Here is a 21189-nt window from a genome sequence, read left to right on the forward strand (position 1 = left end):
AACGTTAAAAATGTTATGACAAGGCCATATTATGAAGAACTTTCCATACTAAATATTGTAAAAGCCATGTGGTTGATGTGCAGTCAGGCGTATTTCTCAGGTTGTCAAATGTCAAAAAACGATCTTAGATAACAGGGTGCTTCTGACACTGCTTCATAATATATGAGTGATGTTGCTGCTTATGCGTAGAACGCCTGAATCCACAGCAAATACATGACATTTTGACAGTATTCAGTATGATTCAGTAGCCTAATGTATGGAAATTGGAGCCTTGCCATAACATTTTTCTGTTATGCGGCAGAATCTGTCTCTATATTTATATATTTTGAAATAATAAAAATACCTACTAAATTTTTAGATTTCTAAATGACTAGCAAATAATATATTCGTGTATTTTGCAGTAATTTTGATTGAAGATATGCGAGATGAAGTCCCAGGGTGGATCGCAAGTTCTCTTAAACAGGCTGAAGAATCTCTGAACGGGCGATTACGTATTAACGACGAAACCGTAATTGTAATGAGAGATGGGGAAAAAGAAAGCATGGCTATGCGTAAGTTAATTTTATTTATTTTATTGATATGATTTTTATTATTTATTTTAATTATTTTGTTTTAATTAATGTAAATGTTTTGAACATTTATTTAAACTCCACTTTAATATTCTTTAGTTGCAATATAAAAAATTGTTTATTCTTGATGATAATTACTATATATTTAAACGAATAGTAAGATCTTTCTAAATTTTTTGAAATATGAAAATATAACGGAATATAATAATAGTATTACTAACTAAGATTATTGAAAAGTATATTCGTACTTCGGCCAATACTTTTGGCTAATTCTATGGGGCAATTCTACCGTGACAAGGCTCATAAAATAGCGTTGTCATGGCAACGCTCTCTTATGCTTGTTCTTGGTAGTGAATATTAAGCAAGGACGAATCTTCGATGATGCAGTTATCATAACATTCTCCCTTGCTTTGTTCATATGTAAAATATGTCTGATTGCACAGCAAATAGATAGACATTTTCATAATTTTCAAAACCAATACCATGGCAACGCTATTTTATGAGCACTGTTACGGCAGAATTGCCCAACTAATTATGTTGATCATTTCGATCAAAATCAATATGTTGGCCACACATTTAGAAGCAAAAGCGATACATATTTTAGATTTATTTTCTTTTGCATATAATTATTGTTAAGTCCAAATCAAAATTCATGAAAATATTACATTATTGTATAGCTATGTTATAAATGCACTATACACTGAATAACGTTTAAAATAAGAGTTTAATTTGAAAAAAAAGAGCTAGGGCAGGGTGGGACACAAAGATCCAATTTGACTTTGAGCAAATTAAATATATAATTAAATATATAATAAATATATTGTTGAAACCAAACAAACAACTATTTGATTATGTTAAGTAAAAAGTCCAGCTTATTCACCATTTGTAGAAATGTGTTTTTGCTGTTTTTCAAAACTTTGTCACCTGGTCCTTTTCACTCCATACGCAGGGGTAAAATGGGACAGCTAGGGGGCAAACAGGTCTAACGTTTTATTTTCAATTTTTAAGGAATTTTACGAAATAATAGCAACGTTATTCAACCGATGCAAACTATAAATTGCATGGGTGCATTTTTTACAGAGATGACACAGAGATGATATAACGTTGATTTGGTCAGAAAAATTCATCAGCAGAGTTGGAATAATTATTTATTTAATTTATCTCTTGCAGAATTGTTTTTTTTTAAACTTAATTTACATTTGATTTAGTATTCTATATTATTTACACCTTTGCCAGTGTAAAGGTTCAGTTGGTCTTTTTTAGCCCACCTACGTGTAAGTTTTTATGGAGGTTATATAAAAAAAGTTGAGTCTAACTTAGAATTAACAATACATCTTATAACACAATTAAATAATGTATACTTGAAAATTATATTAAGGTCTCGTATACTAAACAATAGTATACTAAATCTCGTATACCAAAAAAACTAGCAACGAAAGAAAATACTTTTGTTATGGACTTTTAAATCAATCCCGGTTATACATCTTTTACCATTAAATATTGTTGTTAAAATATTCTTAACTTTACTTGTTTTTGAGATATCGTTGTTAGACCTTTCTACCTTTGGACCTTTTTACCCTGCTCTACCTTGCCACTCAGCTTCGGTTTAATTCACTATTATTTTAAATAAGATGTTTTATTTTCAAAGTATAATAAGGCTGATGATTATTATAATGATTTAATAATTATCTTATATTTCAATGATTAGTATGCGCAGCAATGGCGAAAGGAATCAGTTTAACATTAGATTTAACCTGGACGGGATGGCACCAAGCTCACGTGATGTCCGACCAGGCTGGTGTACCATATTACAGGGCTGATATATCATTACAGCCCTTTGTAAGAGTTCTTGACGATTATCTAATGGAAAGATCAGGGAGTGACGCTGCTCTAATATTTCAAGATGAAAGCGGTACGTCGAAAACCTATTTCATTTATTTCAATAAAAACGGTTTTTTATCCGATTCATTATTATAGAATTAAATCAAGGATTGTATTATTTGGTGTCGACATCTGTTCTACGAGTTATAGTTCTAGACAATTTAGACAAAGATTCAATTAGAAGTTTATTGAATATAAGGCCAACCCCATCGTATTATGCGATATTTGCTACTACGCCTAATATGATTAAATTATTTAAAACGGTATGTTAAGCTTGAATCATGTGTTATAAATTTTGATATTAATGCTGACTAGTATTTAATTTAGGCCGTTGTAAGTGATGTAGCGAATAGACTGGATCGGTGGAATCTCGTTTTTATGGATTTTAAATCATCACAATTTGATTATAAAGATTTCTATAACATCAGTTTAATTACATTACAAAACCAAATATGCTGCAAATTACTTCATATTGAAGGTGATTGTACTTGTCCAGAAGATTTTAAGGTGAATATTATTGATATTAATGTCTATTGTCGATGTCATACATTCACATTACAGAATCAAGCATTTGATGAAGAATTGTGGGCTTTGATGAAGAAAGTTTTATTCGCAAATGAATGTCGGTTATCAATGACGGGTTCTTTTATTTTTTGTTAGTCAACATTTTATATACAGGTAACCTCCGTGTAACACGGTACTTTTATAACACGGATTCGCTCTAACACGGTTTCAGAATTGAGCAAAACCCTAATAAAATAAAAAATATAGTAAAATCTATTAAAATCAAACTTTATTTAATCTAAAATTAGTAAAATCACAGTACAATAGCTTAATAAATGTGTGAAACTAACTCAAAAAATAACTAATATTTGATACTTATTATTCGAGTACGTTTTATAGATAAATTCTAGGCTTACCCGAACAATTAGTCAATTAGTGTTAAACAAAGATCTTTTAATTAAAATGAGCTTTAAATTTTATTGAAGTTAACTTTGCATGTGTTAATATATCTTTAAATATCCTAAATTTTTTTTTGCAAAAAATAATGCACAGATCTTAAGCTAGTACAAAAAACTGCTCAGAAGATGAGGATACCTTGCAAACAAAAGGATCGTGTTGGATAGCACTTACCAGTTAATTATGACAAAAAAAATCAAATAATTCAAGTAATATATATTACTTCTTGAATAAATTAATGTTCTTTTGAATTCTTGGTACGTAACTTCTCTTTTTGTACTAGTTCCTTGTCCCGTATAACACGCTACTTTTTCGGAAAGTAACTACTGTGTTTTGCGGGGGTTACCTGTATTTTATTATTTAAGGATCTGTTTTATATCATAAATCAGTTATTGCTTATCAGAATCAATACTGTCATTGGATACGCATACAGACAGTTTTAATATTTCTATTCGCATAATAATATTTGCACATTTTTTTATTTTTATATATTTATATATTTATATTATATATAATATTTTCTGGACATCTTCAAATATTTATTTTCCTATTTTTATTATCAGATCCAGCGCGCCTTTCTCGGTCTTCTGTTTTCGGTACTAGCCCGAAGTATTTCAATGCTTCCAAATGGTGGAAGTGAACTTACAACCGTAATAACGTGCGACAATGTAGAAACAGGAGATGATTTTAAAAATAGCACCAGATATGAATTACTAGGAAAAGTAACAAGTGAAGTAAATGACGACATTGGCCTTGTCATGTACGGAGACCAATTTACTATTACTTATGAAATGATGTGGGATGTCAGTGTTGTCAACGAGACAGACGATCTTGATCCAATTGCCAATTGGACGCTGACTTATAATTTGAATATGCTGCCGGATAAACAGCTTATTTCGACTAAGAGATTTTTTCGAATAGGAACAGCCCAGGTAATAAAACCTATTTGAATAAATGCATTTAATGAAATCAATTCATTTCTTTCTTTGCTTTAGGCTATCCCGTGGGCCTACAGAGTGACCAATCCAGAGACTGGTGCAATAGTGAAAAATCCTGATGGCACCGATAAATGGGAAGGATATTGCATCGATCTTATTGAAAAACTATCGGTTGACATGAATTTTGATTATGAATTAGTTGTTCCGAAAGATAATTCATTTGGTGTTCGTGCCCGGGATGGGACTTGGGACGGTTTGGTGGGAGATTTGGCTTCTGGGGTAAGATAAATAAAGATTTAATATAATCATTACTATAATTAACTTAGGAGAAGAAGAAAGGAGAAGAAGAAGGAGAAGTTTATGTTTTCATAAAAAAATCCGATTCGCTAATTTTATGTTTTCTCGACGTTTCAAGCTATTCTGAATCAAATGAGACGAAATTTGGAAAAAGTATGTGTGTGTGTGTGCGCGTGTGCATCAACAGATTTTTTGCCGTAAATCGCCGTTTTTTAAAAAACGGCTAGACCGATTTCAAAAATTTAAAAGCCATTCGATGTATCTCGATGAGGACTATTTTTTGTCAGTTTTGTGCGACGATCGGCCAAGCCGTTTCTTCGTAAATAGCAAAAAAGAACATTTTTCGTCCACCTTTTAGCTCGCAATTCTAAATCGATTTTGAAAATTCAAAAATTGTTCGAAAGATATTGGTTGGGAATCGACCTGATGAGTTTTTGGTAGAGATCGGCCGGGCCGTTTTCTTGTAATAAGGTGTTAAAAAATTTTTTTTCGTCGATGTTTATTATTATTTTTTTGACGGTAGATACCATAGTTTTTTAGATCATACTACGACAACTCGTTTAGCTTTAAAAATTCGTCAAAGTTTGCAAAAATTAGTATGGTCTTTTTCGCATTTGTCAGAATTAGAATTTTCATCGACGTTTGCTCAAAAACGCCTGAACCGATTTCAGAAATTTAAAAACCATTTGATGTATCTCGATGAGGATTATCGTTTCTCAGTTTTGTGCGACGATCGACTGAGCCGTTTTTTTGTAATTTGGAAAAAAGTGTTAAACTTTTCGTCCACATTTAAGCTCATACTACCTAATCGATTTTAAAAAATCAATAATTGTTTGAAAGATATTAGTTGGGAATGATACTGATTAGTTTTAGGTGAAAATCTACCGAGCCCTTTTCTTGTAATTATCTGTAGAAAATAAAAAATTTAAGCTGATTTTCATGGAACTTTTTTTGGCGATATATATCACGGTCTTACAGAACTTACTGAAATATTACAGCCTTACGACAAGTAGTTTAATTTTAAAAATTCATCAAGGTTTGAGAAAATGAGTAGTTGTTTTGACATTTGTTAAAATTAAAACTAGATGATTTACTTGGTATAACGATAGAGTACTTGGTCTTAATGAACATATTAAACAATTAAAGTCCTACAAAAAACTGGCTCAATTATAAAAATTATTAATTTTTGAAAATTTGCTTTTAAACAATACTCGGACCGGGTTGACGTGTTCGATTTTCAATATTGTGCAATGAATCCACTTCGAATACTTTTAACTACTCATAAATTAATTTATCTATCATGAATTAAGTAGATTATTTACACAAATCGGGAAGTTCATGTAACTTGCCTCAAGGCAAAATACCAATACCAAGTAGTTTGAATAGTCATTTACGGAAAAGTGCAGTAAAAGTATATTAAAAAAATTTTGAATGTGATTCTATCAAAATATGTTTAATTACTTTTATTAGACTTTTAACTGGTTGTTGTTAATATGTAATGGTTTAATTGGAATCTCAATTATTGTAGGAGAACATAAATCATTTGTTGTGATATCTATTTCAGAAATATTTAATTAATTTAATTTAATTTCTTAGGAAACTGATATGGTAGTAGCTTCTCTTACGATGACTTCCGAGCGCGAAGAGGTAATAGATTTCGTGGCGCCCTACTTTGAGCAATCAGGAATATTGATCGGTAAGTGGTTGATAGAAATCTAGCTTCGTTCCATAAATTGTCAATAAAGCAGTCATTACTTTTATTGAAAACTTTCGATGGCTTTGCAGATTGGAAAAACTGCGTTTTGGGCATTTTATGAAACTCATTGTCAGTTGTTCTAGCACAATTAGTATTTGAATGACATTGATATAATCATTTTCTGGCCCTTTCTTTCTACCTTTTGTATACAAATACTACTATAAGTTTAGAACAATTTTAGGTGATTAATAAACACAATTTCTTTTCTTTTTATTCTCTTATTTTTACTGTAGGAAATTTCAAAAATAATATTTTCGATTATATGTTGCATACGGTGCCGTCGCCTTACATTGTAAGTGCTTTTCGTGGCTTTGTTTTTCGTTCTTTGTTTCATCTCACGTTGATGACTTATGAACTAAAACATTTGTTATTTATTTATTTAAATATTCAATATTGAAATAAATGCACCGCAATAAGAAAAAGATGGGTGAATCACTGTTTCTCAAACTACCCTATTTCTTTTTGTAAAATTTTACAAATAAAAAAAAACTAATGGTGTATGGCATCGTGCCTTAAAGCAAATTGCTTGAACTTTCCATACTATAATAATATAATCGAAGAATATTAAATGTTGTCAAATATATTATTATAAATACTGTAACTTTCATTATTCGTATTTTATAGATAAAATCTAAAAGCTTATAAATTAGACGATGATGTTCATATAAGTTTACATGAAAAGTAAACAAACCAAACTCAATGATCCCCTTCGAAGAGGAGTTATAATGGAGAACCTTTGCTCATAATTCTAAGAATTATATAAACTGAATTGCAAAGTTAAAATTATTCATTTTAATTATTTTAGCTAGAATTAAAATTAAAACCAAAATAATTTTCGATATAATTTTTTTTTTTGTAAATTAAAAAAAAACTGCTCTTTCCAAAAACAATCGTTTCGTCCCCACAAGTAAAAAGTTTTTTGAATCATTCAAATCGAATGCTTAGTTTTCTCAAAAACTGCAATTTTTCATACATTTAGCTCCGTATCTTCGAAACGACTGGAGCTGCCTTTCAAAAAACTAATCACTACTTCTCCCCATCATTACACATAGAATGTTTTTTGAAAAACTAATCAGCACTAATTTCCATTAGTAGGAATCGTTTGCTTTTTCAATCATTCAAATCGGTACTCCCGAAAACGGTACTCGACGAAAAATTGTATCCACACATACATACACACACGCACACACACATTAATTTTTTCTGAAATATGCCAAAATGTTTAGAAGCCTCTGAAACGTGAAATTATAATTCAATTCACTTATATATAATATAAAATATTTTTTATAATTACAAAATATTATTTTTTGTTTCAAAATATGGGAAGTCTCATATTACTTATTTAATAAACACTCTAAACATACAATTCATTCAGAAATCAGAAAAATTGGCATGGATTTTTTACATGTATTATTTTGGATTTTATACCAGCAAATAATATTTGAAGTATGCTAATAACATTCACACTGAATTTTGCTATTAAGAAATATGCTATTTTAAACAAAATAACAATGTCCTTGTAAAATGGTATAAAGCCTCTGCGGCGGATGGCACGATGTCCTGATTTTTTATGTCATGCTTACTTAGAAATAGGAGAGCATACTGCAATCCACCACTAGTTTATAAAACTATTTTTAATAATTGAACATTTTGAAAATGATAGTATGTAATCTAAATTAGTGATGAGAAAACCTGTGCGACAAACTTCGCTTTTCAAGTTCATGACTGTGCTAAGATTAGAAGTGTGGCTAAGTATTGTGGGCGCTCTCGTGTTTACTGCTATTATGATATGGTTCCTGGACAAATATTCACCATATAGTGCCAGAAATAATAAACAAGCGTATCCTTATCCGTGCAGGTAAATGAATTGGATAAAAATTTATAATATTAAGTATTTATAATAAAATGTATAATATTAAAAAAATGTGAAAGATTGCAAGAGATTCAAAATATTGAAATGTCAGAAAATCAGTTTGATAAAATTTACTGGACAAACTGATTACTAAACAAAAAACTTGCAATTTGGAAATTAAAATTGGACTATATAATTACTACACATTTTATTTGATACCGCCAGGCACTTATTCCGTTAGTAAAATTGAGTCATTTACTCCTCCATAATATTATTATTATTACGTCTACTATCAATTCTCTATGCAACAATTATACTATTTTACATTTATCAGGGATTTCACATTAAAAGAAAGTTTTTGGTTTGCACTGACGTCGTTTACACCGCAAGGAGGAGGTGAAGCACCAAAATCTCTTTCGGCACGAACATTGGTTGCTGCTTATTGGTTATTTGTAGTACTTATGTTGGCTACTTTTACCGCAAATTTGGCTGCCTTTTTAACGGTCGAGAGAATGCAGGTAAAAATTATAATTGAAATAAGACTAAAATATTAATTACCTGACTGAAGTTTTTATAGGGTTCGTTTCATTTCGAACTGTGTATTTCGAGATTTACAAATGCTTCTTCAATGCTTTATATGTTTTTCATACTATTGGTTTATAACTTATATCTCAAGTTGTATTTTTATATAAGAAATTTACGAAACATTTTTAATGCATTGGTTGATATATTTTTTATATTGTTAGGTCCACACTAATTGTAAGATTCGAATGAAAATGTCTATTTTATTCAGCATGAAGTTAGCAATAAATACTAGAAATATAGATTCAAATTTACTAAATTTTTGTGTTGTGAATCAATATATGCGTAGGGTTGAGCGGTGCTCAAAGGTCCGCGGGCAAAAGGGTCCACCACCGATATTTCAAAAACTAAGAACTTTTTAACAGAAAAAGATGTATAAACATCAAGTGAAAAACCTGTATAACTCAAGTAAAGAGCAACAAAGGAACAAGTTTTTTTTTTAAATTTTTTTAACTCTGTGTTATTCAGCTATCAGAAATACATAAGGATTCCTATAAGCTAAATTGACAATATTTGAGATGTCTAAGAAGAACTCAAGTGAGATTTTCTTAGTTTAACAATTGAAAAGATAATGTTATATTGAAGCTAATCTAAGACTAAATCTAAAGGAACAAGTGAAGAGAAAAGGATGTATAACCAGGATCACCTTCATTTTTACAACGTTGCTTTCGGGAGAAAAACAGCAATGTTTGAAAATTCATAACAAAAGTATTTTCTTTCGTTGTTAGTTGTTTTGGTTGTGAGCACTGTTGTTTAGTTTACGAGACCTTGATACAATTTTTAGGTAACGTTATTTAATTGTTTTATAAGATGTATTGTTGATTCTCAGTTAAATTCAACAGTTTTTTTTATATAATCTCTATAGAAGCTCACACCATCGTGGGATGAATGGAACCACCTCAATCTTTCCACTGACAAGAGTCGCAACAATTTAAGTTAATAAAAAAGGAAATTAAGAAAAAAAGCAATTTTGCAAGATATAAATTAAATTCTTCTATTCCAAAATTCTATTCCAAATTTGCTGAAGAATATATCTGACAAAATGCCAGATCAAGGTTCTTTACAGTGTTATCTCTGTAAAAAAATGCACCAATGAAATTTATATTTTGTCTTGGTTGCATAACGTAGCTATCATTTTGTAAAATTCCAAATTTGCTGAAGAATATATCTGACAAAATACCAGATCAAGGTTATTTACAGTGTTATCTCTGTAAAAAATGCACTCATGAAATTTATATGTTGCATTGGTTGAATAACGTAGCTATTATTACGTAAAAACAACTGTTTGCCACCTGACTCTTTCATTTTAGTTTGGCTATTGGGTAAACGGACCATGTGACAAATTTTTGAACAACAGCTAGAAACATTTCTACAATGATGAATTGGCTTGGAGTTTTACTGAACATAGTCAGATAGTTGTTTGTTGGTTATTTTTAGTTGTGATATCATTGGTTTGGTTTTAACAATATAATTGCTCAAATATGAACTGAACCTTTGTGCACTGCTCTGTCCTATAATTAATTTATCAGAGAAATTTAAATCCTGGTGCTTCTAAACAACTAAATAATGCGCTATATTAAATAATTAATTTATTTACGTTAGTCTTAGATTTAGTATATAAGTCAGGTCAATTAAAAGCTTTTTTTCTACAGTAAAAAAATGCATATTCCCCATTCGATGCGTCGCACGCCATCATAAAGCATTCGTGTCTCATATATTCCAGGCGCCCGTTCAGTCATTGGAACAACTGGCCAGACAATCCAGGATTAATTACACCGTCGTTGCGAATTCAGACACACATCGCTATTTCATCAACATGAAGTTCGCAGAGGACACATTGTACCGGTACTGTATAAAACACAGCAGGGTTTTGTTGCAAACATATACAACTGTTAGGGTTGTCGAACCCTTTTCTTCAATTAATAGGCAATTGTGGGAAATCATGAAAAACAGTTACTAATTACAGTTAATTTTACTATAATGAGGCTTTAACTTTTAAATAATAAGTGCTTTCGAATTGCATTTTCAAGTTTGCACTTTTAACAGATTGGTGCAAATAATCATTTTTTTTACAAATTTTAAGAGTTGATTTTTTGGGAATTTATAAGAAATTTTATCGAGTTAGTGATATTTAGAAACAATTTTGGAATGAGAACAATGTTCGTATTAATAATTAATAATATTTCCGTAATTATTTAGAATACATTAATTACATTAGAACCTATTTTTTTGTTGGAAGTGGTTTTTGAAAGAATTCATTTATAAATGTACAAAATAATTCTACATGAAGATAATATATGTTACAAAATAATGAAAAAAGAAGAATTTCTTGGAAAAAAATCGAAAATTCTTGAAATATTCCCAAATTCTTTAAAGTCCTACAATTTATGCAATTAATTGTATAAGTTGTACAATAAGGGAAAACTCCAACATTTAAGTATACTCCCCAAATTATAGGCATCACAAATTTTTATATCAAATATCAGTACCTTTGATAATTAATAATTGAGTACTAAAAAACTAAGTTAATAATCAGCTTTAATAATAATTAAAAAATCTTGCGTAATTTTTTTGACGATAATTTATCAATGCATAAAATAATCCAAAATTTAATTAAAAGAAACATTTCTTGATCATTTTCCAAATATTACTATTAACGGAATCCGTCAACAATTAAAGAAATACCTAAAAAATAAGAGCATCACAAATTTTAATATCAGATGTTAGTAACTTTGATAAATAATAATTGAGTACTAAAATATATTAATACCTAATAATTTCTATTGATGATTTAAAAACTTAGCATAATTTTTTTGTCAAGTAGTTTTTAAAAGAATTTAAAGAAATAATTCTAAATTCGTACCAAATAATAAAAAAAGAAAATTTTCTTTTTCAAAATATTATTAATAAGCGATTATTTATATAAGCTGAACAAAGAATCCCACAATATTTTAAAAGAACACCCCGAATATTATCATAAATTTTACATTTCATATTTGTTCATCAGATATCAATTACTGTCATAATCAATAATTGAAGAATTACAGAGATGAATTTATTCTATTAATAATAAAAAACAACTAGCGTATTTTTTGCCAAGTGGTTTTTAAAAGAATTAATTTAAAAATGAATCAATGTACAAAATAATTTTAAATCCAAAGTACCAAATAAAAGAACAGTTTTTTGATGATTCTCTGAATATTTCAAAATGTTAGTAATAAGGTGACCATACATCCCGGTTTGGCCGGGACAGTCTTGGATTTCCACCTTGTGTCCCGGGTTTTTCTAAAAGCAATATTTGTCCCGGATATCTTTTGTTTCGGATTGTCCCGGGTTTTCGAAAAGTATAGAATAAATTCAATCTTCGCACTTACTTGATAATAAAATTACAACTAACCATCAAATATCTGAAAATGATATGTACAACATGAAAAAGGCGGGTTAAAATAGCCTTTCACATTCTTAATTTTGAACTTCTATTTTTAATTCTACGAAAATTAACAATAAATATGGAAATGAACTTTTTGACTGTCTGGAATGAGTGCTAATTATTTTTAAATAATTATAAAGAGAATGTTTTGGCATTTAAAAAACCCTCCCTTCCACTGTCTGGAATGAGTGCTAATTATTTTTAAATAATTATAAAGAGAATGTTTTGGCATTTAAAAAACCCTCCATATCCCGACCCTGATTAGCATACCTAAAAATTACTGTCCCGGTTTTGACTTGAAAAAATATGCTCATCTTATTAGTAATAATGCGATTATTTGTATAAGCTGTACAAACTCGAGGAAAGCTCCCAAGATTTGAAGGAACTCCCAAAATTTTGCGTCATAAATTTTTACATAAGATACTAGCGATAATTTATAAAATAAAATATATCAATGTGAAAGATATCAGTGTGGACTTAGTAAGAACTTTTGTAACAATAAGGTTTTCATCTTTTTAGGGTTTGGAAAGAAATTACTCTAAACAGCACCAGTGACCAAACCCAGTATCGCGTTTGGGATTATCCAATCAAGGAACAATATGGCCACATTTTGATGGCCATCAATTCATCGATGCCCGTGGAAAACGCTACCGTCGGCTTCTTAAAAGTCAATCAACATGAAGACGCCGACTTCGCTTTCATTCACGACTCGGCGGAAATCAAGTGAGTTCTAATATTAGTACACAACCCACATGTAATGAATAGAGTGATAGTTGGTAGAGGATTTATTGAAAATAATAATACTGAAAGCCTCAAAGTAATCAATGCGATTTATAAATGTTTGATTTGAAAAATAAAACAAAATGTAATTCTCAACAAACATTTATTAACTGAAAAATTATAGTAGAAAAATGAATGGAGTACCGGTTACCTACCAGCTACTACTACATATTCTTGAATCTTTTTTTCACCATTTGGTATGGCCTATCTATTTTTCTTTTAAACTTTCTGCTTCCTTCTACGAGCCTGTATAGGTAATTAGAAAATATCAGCAATCTGATCTGGCATATTTTCGACAATATTACTATTAAACGATTTCTCCACCAGCTCTTCTGATTTATAAGTGCCTTCGCTTTCGCTAACCGTTTTATCTTATGCGTAGACATTACTTTTGGCTCGTGAACCGCATATAGATTATTGCTAGAGATGTCTGGAGTGTTGTTGCAAATAGAACAAAACGATCATTTATTTAATTATGACAGTTAGTCTTGAGCGTTAGCCAATTTTCGCCGATGTATCCCATTTTCTCGTAAATTTTCCTATATGAATATTACTATGATCATGATACACCAACCGGATTAGAACTAGATTTATTATATATTGCATGTGCAAAGGTCAGCTTTTCATTGATTGGAGATCTTGATTAAACTTACATAGACATACATTTAATTTCAATATAAACGTTTATATGTAAATTTTTTAAAATTTTTTTTTAATGACCTAATCGATAATCAAATATATTGTGATTGACATATACTACTTATATTTTAGTTTATGGACCGATTCTGCCGCATAACAGACCAATGTTATGGCAAGGCTATATTATGAAGAACTTCCCAATTCGTTCTAAATATTGACAAAAGCCATGTGGTTGCTGTGCAGTCAGGCATTTTTCTCAGTTTGTCAGATATAAAACCTAACCCACAAACCACACAAATGTCAAAAAACGATGTTAGATAACGGGGCCTTTCTGACTCTGCTTCATAACATACGAGTAACGTTGCAATTTACGTGTAAAACGCCTGAATGCACAGCAAATACATGATATTTTGGCAGTATTCAGTATGATTCAGTAGCTTAATGTATGCAAGTTGGAGCGTAACATGGCCTTGCCATAACATTGGTCTGTTGTGCGGCAGAATCGGCTCATTAATGATTGTATCAATACTTCTGACGATAAGTGATCTTATTAAGCGGCATCTTTTGACTGTTGGTTTTGAAGCATATTGGTGTTTATGGGCTTTTCCGTGATTAGGTCTCAATCATAGATCTCAAGTTGGATACCCTCCTCGGGCAGCTTGATGTCAACCAGGAGTGACATCATAGATAGCAAATGTTTCCAAGTGGAAATAACCCTTGTCTGTCATTAATAAAAAATCAATAAAAAATCACCTCTATTACAAAAATAATAATAATAAAATTCATCATATTGAGATATTGCAATCTACATGAACCTGCAAATTAAGTTAAGTCAAATCATCGCAGCGGCTTATGAGATCCTTGAGTTGTGATCAAATCTTTTTTTATTATTATTTTTGAACTGCAAATAAAACTTAAAGATTATATAAGCTGTTGTGCTGATTTGTCTTAATACTAGTCGGTTCTACAGATGGCAACCCAAACAGTTGTCACCTCTCGAAATATTATGACATTTTCTGTAATAGGGCGAATATTTTATTGATGCAGCAATGCCGGATCAGGGCATTGCTGGGATCAGGGTCATATAAGCTGTTGTGCTGTTTTGAATTAATACTAGTCGGTTCTACAGATGGCAACCCTAACAGTTGTCGCATCTCGAAATATTATGACATTTTCGGTAATAGGACGAATATTTTATTGATGCAGCAATGCCGGATCAGAAATATTTTTTAGTGAAAACCGATGTCACTACTGCTTAATTTAATAATTAACATATTGATATTGCTATCTATATTTCTAAGTGAAAACCATTATCACTACTGCTTGACATCAAACTACTCGAAGCTGGATCGATATCTGATTCAGGTCTAGCCGTTCTTGTCACTTTCCTACAATCAAATAATATAAAAAATATTGGTGTTTATGGCACACATGATCTAACTAAGATATATTTTTAAAGGTATATATATTTTTTTTTGATATTATGTAGGGGAAAGTCCCGTAACGCCGGACGGCACCAAGTATCCGACATTCTATTTAATACGTATTATTTAAGCGAGTATAAATTTTTTCATTTCAAAATACAAGTGAAAGGGGCACGGGGGCACACAGGTACAGGATCAAGCGTCAAGCCTCGTCTGTGACGCACACGGCCACGGCGAGAGCAAACCTTTCCTGTTTCAGGCGCAAAATCACGGCGTCACCTAAATATCAATGGAAGTAATTCTAGCATATTTATGCATTTACATTTGAGTGGTATGCAAAGATAAAAGTTGTACTTGATTGTTATCCGTAAAATGGTGAAATATTATTAGATCTTTTAACCAATTTTAGTAGGTGCATTAAGTCGTCCCTTAGTGCCGGACAGTAAACATATTGATATTTCTTGTGAGAATTTACGTAATTTATTTCAATTATTTAATTTTGTTCTGTATGAGTGCTAACGGTCACTACATGCACCCATTTTTGGTATTTCCTAGTCAAAGAATGAAAAGCTTATAATGAATGCACCAGCTGAGAGCATCGGTGTGGCCCAGCCAAAAGGGTGGATGAATAGTGACTTTTTTGCAATATCTAAGAATATTCGTCAAACACACATATGTGGAGACAGTGTAGATGGCTACATATGTGATCAATGTAGGTTATTTTGAAATGTCCGGTACTAGGTGCCACTGGTTAAAATCATATTCTTTTGATACCAAAGTTTGATTGATGGTATTAATTATTTTTTAGCAAAGATTGCAGTTTTGTTAAATTAGTTTGATTTCTAACTTTGTTATATAACATAAATCATAATTTAATAAACATTTCGTAAATTATTTTTTATTTATTTATAAATAACCTTAGGTGTCCGCCACTTGGGAACTTCCCCCTACTTATTATAATAAAATTATCAACCTATTCGATTTTCACCTGTTTCATATTTTCTACACGAATATGGTTTTAAACCTAATTGGTGCTAGTATGACTATTAAGTATATATAATTGAATTAACTATACTTTTCATTTACATATTTATTTTTTAAATATACCAATATTAAGCGTTGCTTCCAAATGAACGTTCTTAGTACATGTATGCATGCAAAATGCTACTTCTGTCATATTCAAATCTAATTTACATACGTCGTAAAGTTATTCGTTATTGTGTGCAGCACGCACTAGACTAATTATGCCTTTATTAATCTATTATGCGATAATTACGGGTCTCGATAAATTCATGGCGTCGCCTCGTGTCAGTATATTAATCAAACTATAAAACTAAAAATTATGACTATTTAATAGAAACGTAACAATTATGATAAGCATTATATAGGCTAATAGTTACTGAGGGGGGTAATGTTTTATTAATATATTGTTCTACACTATACTCTATAAATGTACCTGTATTGCGGTGACTTATTAAAGAGCAATTCCTTTCGCAGGTTCATGTTTTTTGAGGTTCTACCCACAAACTTTTTCGAATATTACCACTTAATTCAGGCTCCCATAATATTCCTTATTTATCTCCGACCTTATTTTCTTTAGATTATTTTCACTCAAATTACCCGTAGGGTAAGTTATAGTAATCGCAAAAAATCGAAATTGAAAATGAAATTATATATCGTTACGTTTCCTGAACATTTTGACATACCTTAGAAAAAATGGATGTATGTGTGTGTGTTGGAATACAAATTTTTGTCGACGATTTTGAGAGCACGGTTTGACCGATTTGAACGATTCAAAAAACATTCGATTCGTCTTGATAAGGAGACGTGCTGATTAGTTTTTGAAGAAGGCAGTTCGAGTCGTCAATCATTCAAAAAACATTTTACTTTTATTGATAAAATGAAGAACTGATTAAATTTTTGGGAAAGCAGGTTTAGCGATTTCAGAGATCGAGTAAAAAGCCATTTAGCGGTCAAAAATGATCTTTAAATATACGTACATCAAATTCTCACATATTTTATGGAGATTTTAATAATAAGTATAAATTTTGTTTGCAGTTCTATGGGTTACGTAACATTGTTTATCCGCTCGACTGCGACGCGGCGCTTATGCGCTTCGATATTTTGTCTCTACGCAGCTAAAGCAGCACGATTACTTTGAAAAAAAGTTCAAAATTTCAATATCATTCAAATTTTATTTCAAATATTTCAAAATATAATAAAAATATTTTTTTTAAAAGTCAATTTTCATCAAACCTCAATCAGAACTTTCGCTCGTATTTAAATGATAACCCACCTGCTAACCCAGAGATTTTCAACCTTTTCGTACCGCACCTTCTTGTTTTTTTTTAAAAAAATATTGCAGGTGGCTCGTCCCAGTGCTGAAAATAGACTTAACCTATCTATATTTTAATAATTTATTATTATAATTAATCTAATATTGATTATGTATTATTTTATTAGATGCACAATGCTCGCCAAGAGTCTTTTTCACTTGGAAACATATTTTAGGGTACCGATTCTGCCGCATAACAGAAAAATGTTATGGGTAAGCCATGTTACTCTTCAACTTGCATACATTATGCTACTGAATCATACTGAATACTGTCAAAATGTCATGTATTTGCTGTGTATTCAGGCGTTTTACACATAAACTGCAACGTCACTCGTATGATATGAAGTCAGAAACACCCTGTTATCTAAGATCGTTTTTTTGTTACATTTGTGCGATTTCTAGGTTAGGTTTTTTATGTGACAATCTGAGAAATACGCCTGACTGCACACTAACCCCATGGCTTTTTTCAATATTTTGTAAGGAAAGTTCTTCATAACATGGTCTTGCCATAACATCTTTCTGTTATGCGGCAGAATCGGTCCCTAGACAGATTTCCAAGTGAAAATAGTTATCGCTACCGCTCAATATCAAGTTGGACGTTAAATAATTGTATCTTAAATTTTTTTGATTATATATATGTAACAGGAATTTCTTCAATTTTTCTTCAGGAGTCATTTGGTTTGTTAGTTTTAATTAATTGGTTTTGCGTTCCTTATAGTATCTGATCATTAAAGACATATATAAAAATATTTAATACTTGTTAAGTCTCTACACTTTTAGTCGAATCAAAATATAAATTTGATACTTTTATATGATGTAGATGGACAGGAAATAATTAGTTGTTTAATTCATTGAAGAAATAGTTTTGTATCTAATGATATCGAGTTTGGAAGAAAAAAAGAACAACAAAATATTTGAAGCATTCAAATTTCCCTTTTGCACGTTTCGCTGCTGTAAATAGTTTTTATGTGTTATATAACGATGCTCGTCCGTACTTGATTTGCATTGGCAGACTTCAATGCCACATAACACATGGAATTAATAACTTTTTATTTCTTTAATTCTGAAGGCGCGAATACTATCTGGGCTATATATTTCTCATCATCAGTATATTATACTGTCTAGTGATTTCGGTTCATATCAATCTCTCAGAACATAAAATGGAACATGAAATATGCCCATAAACATTTAATAGTATTTATTTACATGAGTTTTATAGTTAAGCTCGCAAATAAACGAACGTGCTTCATAATGTCAGAAACGATCATATTATGGAACTATGGTTATGCACCTAGAACTTTTATTCAATGAACTTTTTATTCAAATCCCGAACCCAGTAAATCCGAGTGGAAGTGAAATGTTGTTATTCCATTGTCCTTCAGGGCTTAATCATGGCGCAGTAATAAGAGCTTTGACCTTGAAAACCGCAAGTTTCTAGATTTAATTTTCGCCTGATATTAAGAGTAATTATATTAGTTTTATTTTGAAAATATAGATCAAAATATGATTTTTAATGAGCATTTCTGCAATATATATCTCATTACTATTAGAAACATCTAGTAATAATCTTATCACAAACAGAAAGGATAACCACGATGTATGTTTTTTTTAATAATGGTAGGATGCGAGAAATTACGTCACAACTGCATATGGAACACGATAGTTTTGATTTATGTTTGAAAAATAATAAAAACTAGCTGTAAGTGGAATACTGTCTTGAGGCAATTATGGCATCGTGCCTTAAGGCAAATTGCTGGAACTTCCCGTTGAATACTGAATATTTTCAAATAGATTATTATAAATATTGTATCATTGTCTAATATAAAATAATAAAATAAAATCTGAAATATTTTCGATATACAAAAAACTAAAAAAAAAAAAAAACTTAAAAAAAAAAAAAAAAAAATTGAAACAAATTTTTTTTTTCAAAATAAATTATTTTGTTAAGACAAGCAGAAAGTTCTTTGAATCATTTAAATCGGACGCTTAGTTCTCTCAAAAACTGCCATTTTTTACATATTTAGCTCCGTATCTTCGAAATGGCTGGGCTTGCCTTTGCCAAAAACTAATAAACACTTCTCCCAATCATTACTAATTGAATGTTTTTTAGATCATTCAAATCGGATACTCCGTTCTCTCAAAAAATTCGATTTCTATTTTCTGCACTCTTTGCTCCGTATCTCCGAAACGGCTGGACCTGCCTTTGCCAAAAACTAATCAGCTCTTTTCCCTATCAATAGGAATCGAATGTTTTTTTAACCATTCAAATCGGTTGATCCGTGCGCCCTAAAACGTGACTGGAAACTTGTATCCATACATACATACATACACACACACACACACACACATCCATTTTCTGAGGTATGCCAAAACGTTCAGAAACCTTCAAAACGTCGAGAAATGTAAAAATTTTCAATTCCGATTTTCGGCCCATTACAATAACTTACCCTACGGGAAGTTAAAAAAGATTTAAAAAAATCACAAGTTTTTCTCTCTTTTTGAACGAAAAGTCAGGAAAAGTTAAGAGAATACTGATAATATTCAGAAAAATCTACTACTTTTGGAGAAAAACGAATCCCTGCGTTTGTATTAGTGTATTTAGTAATTTGTTATGCTGATTTTAAGTAATTATATATATATATATATATATATATATATATATATATATAGTATATATATATATATATATATATATATATATATATATATACATGATATTTATGAAAAACATAAATTTCTTTAAATAATATTCTCTAATCCATACATCTCATCTGTAGTCCTATTCTTCATCTACTGGAACTAAATTAATTTTAAAAGAGTTTGAAAAATTACAAGTAAAATTAAAAAAATACTTACAATTTGCTTATTTTAATATTAAAAACAAAAAAAAAACAACAAAAATACATGAAATGGATATGGTAATGCACTACGTTATGTAATAACTATACCTAAATAACATTAAAACTATTGTATTTTAACATATGTAAATTACATAGTTTTTGTTTGTCTGGTAAAATGATATATAAACTAGTAGTGTATGGCATCGTGCCTTAAGGCAAATTGCTGTAACTTCTTATACCGTAATGAAATATTCGAAGGATATTGAAAAAAGTGATATTTTGAGTATATAAGTAAGCTTTAGAATTTTTGCTGGAATTAAAATTAAAATCCGTATTATTTTCGATTTTCAAAAAAAAAAAAAATTGTTTTCGCTTTCTCCAAAAACAATCGTTTCGTCAATAAAAGCAAAAGAGTTTTTGAATCATTCAAATGAGATGCTTCGTCTTCTCAAAAATTACACTTTTTGCTTATTTAGCTTCTTATCTCCAAAACGACTGGATCTCTCTTTGGCAAAAACTAATCACCACTTCTCGCCATTATTACGAATTGAATGCTTTTAAAAATTCGATTTTTATTTTCTGCACTCGTTGCTTCCTATCTTCGAAACGGCTGGATTTATCTTTGTCAAACACTAATCAGCACGTCTCCTCATTAGTAGAAATCGAATGTTTTTATAATATTTGAAATCAATTGAAAACGTAGACAAAAAATTGTATCAACACAAAACACATACACACTCACATACATACACGCACACACACATTTTTTCTGAGGTATGCCAAAATGTTCAAAAACCTTTGAAACGTGAAAATATGCAAAATTTTCATTTCTGATTTTTGGACTATTACAGTAGCTTACCCTACGGAAAGTTAAAATTTATATTATTTATAATTAAATTTTAAGAT

The 21189-nt window shown here is 30.4% G+C and overlaps 1 protein-coding gene across 1 annotated transcript; it reads left to right on the plus strand.

The window, feature by feature from the left end:
• Window positions 1-418: 418 nt before the first annotated feature.
• LOC113376108 lies at window positions 419-12992 on the plus strand. The gene is made up of 11 exons (XM_026616035.1): window positions 419-551; window positions 2278-2481; window positions 2547-2713; window positions 2778-2957; window positions 3974-4342; window positions 4406-4627; window positions 6242-6341; window positions 8082-8259; window positions 8588-8771; window positions 10559-10680; window positions 12785-12992. The coding sequence occupies exons 1-11, from the start codon at window positions 419-421 to the stop codon at window positions 12990-12992; spliced, it is 2067 nt and encodes a 688-aa protein (XP_026471820.1).
• Window positions 12993-21189: the final 8197 nt, after the last annotated feature.

The sequence above is a fragment of the Ctenocephalides felis genome, unplaced genomic scaffold (assembly GCF_003426905.1).
Source record: "Ctenocephalides felis isolate EL2017-DRISC unplaced genomic scaffold, ASM342690v1 CF-g0.4_SCAFFOLD_01886, whole genome shotgun sequence".
Taxonomy (NCBI): Eukaryota; Metazoa; Arthropoda; class Insecta; order Siphonaptera; family Pulicidae; genus Ctenocephalides; species Ctenocephalides felis.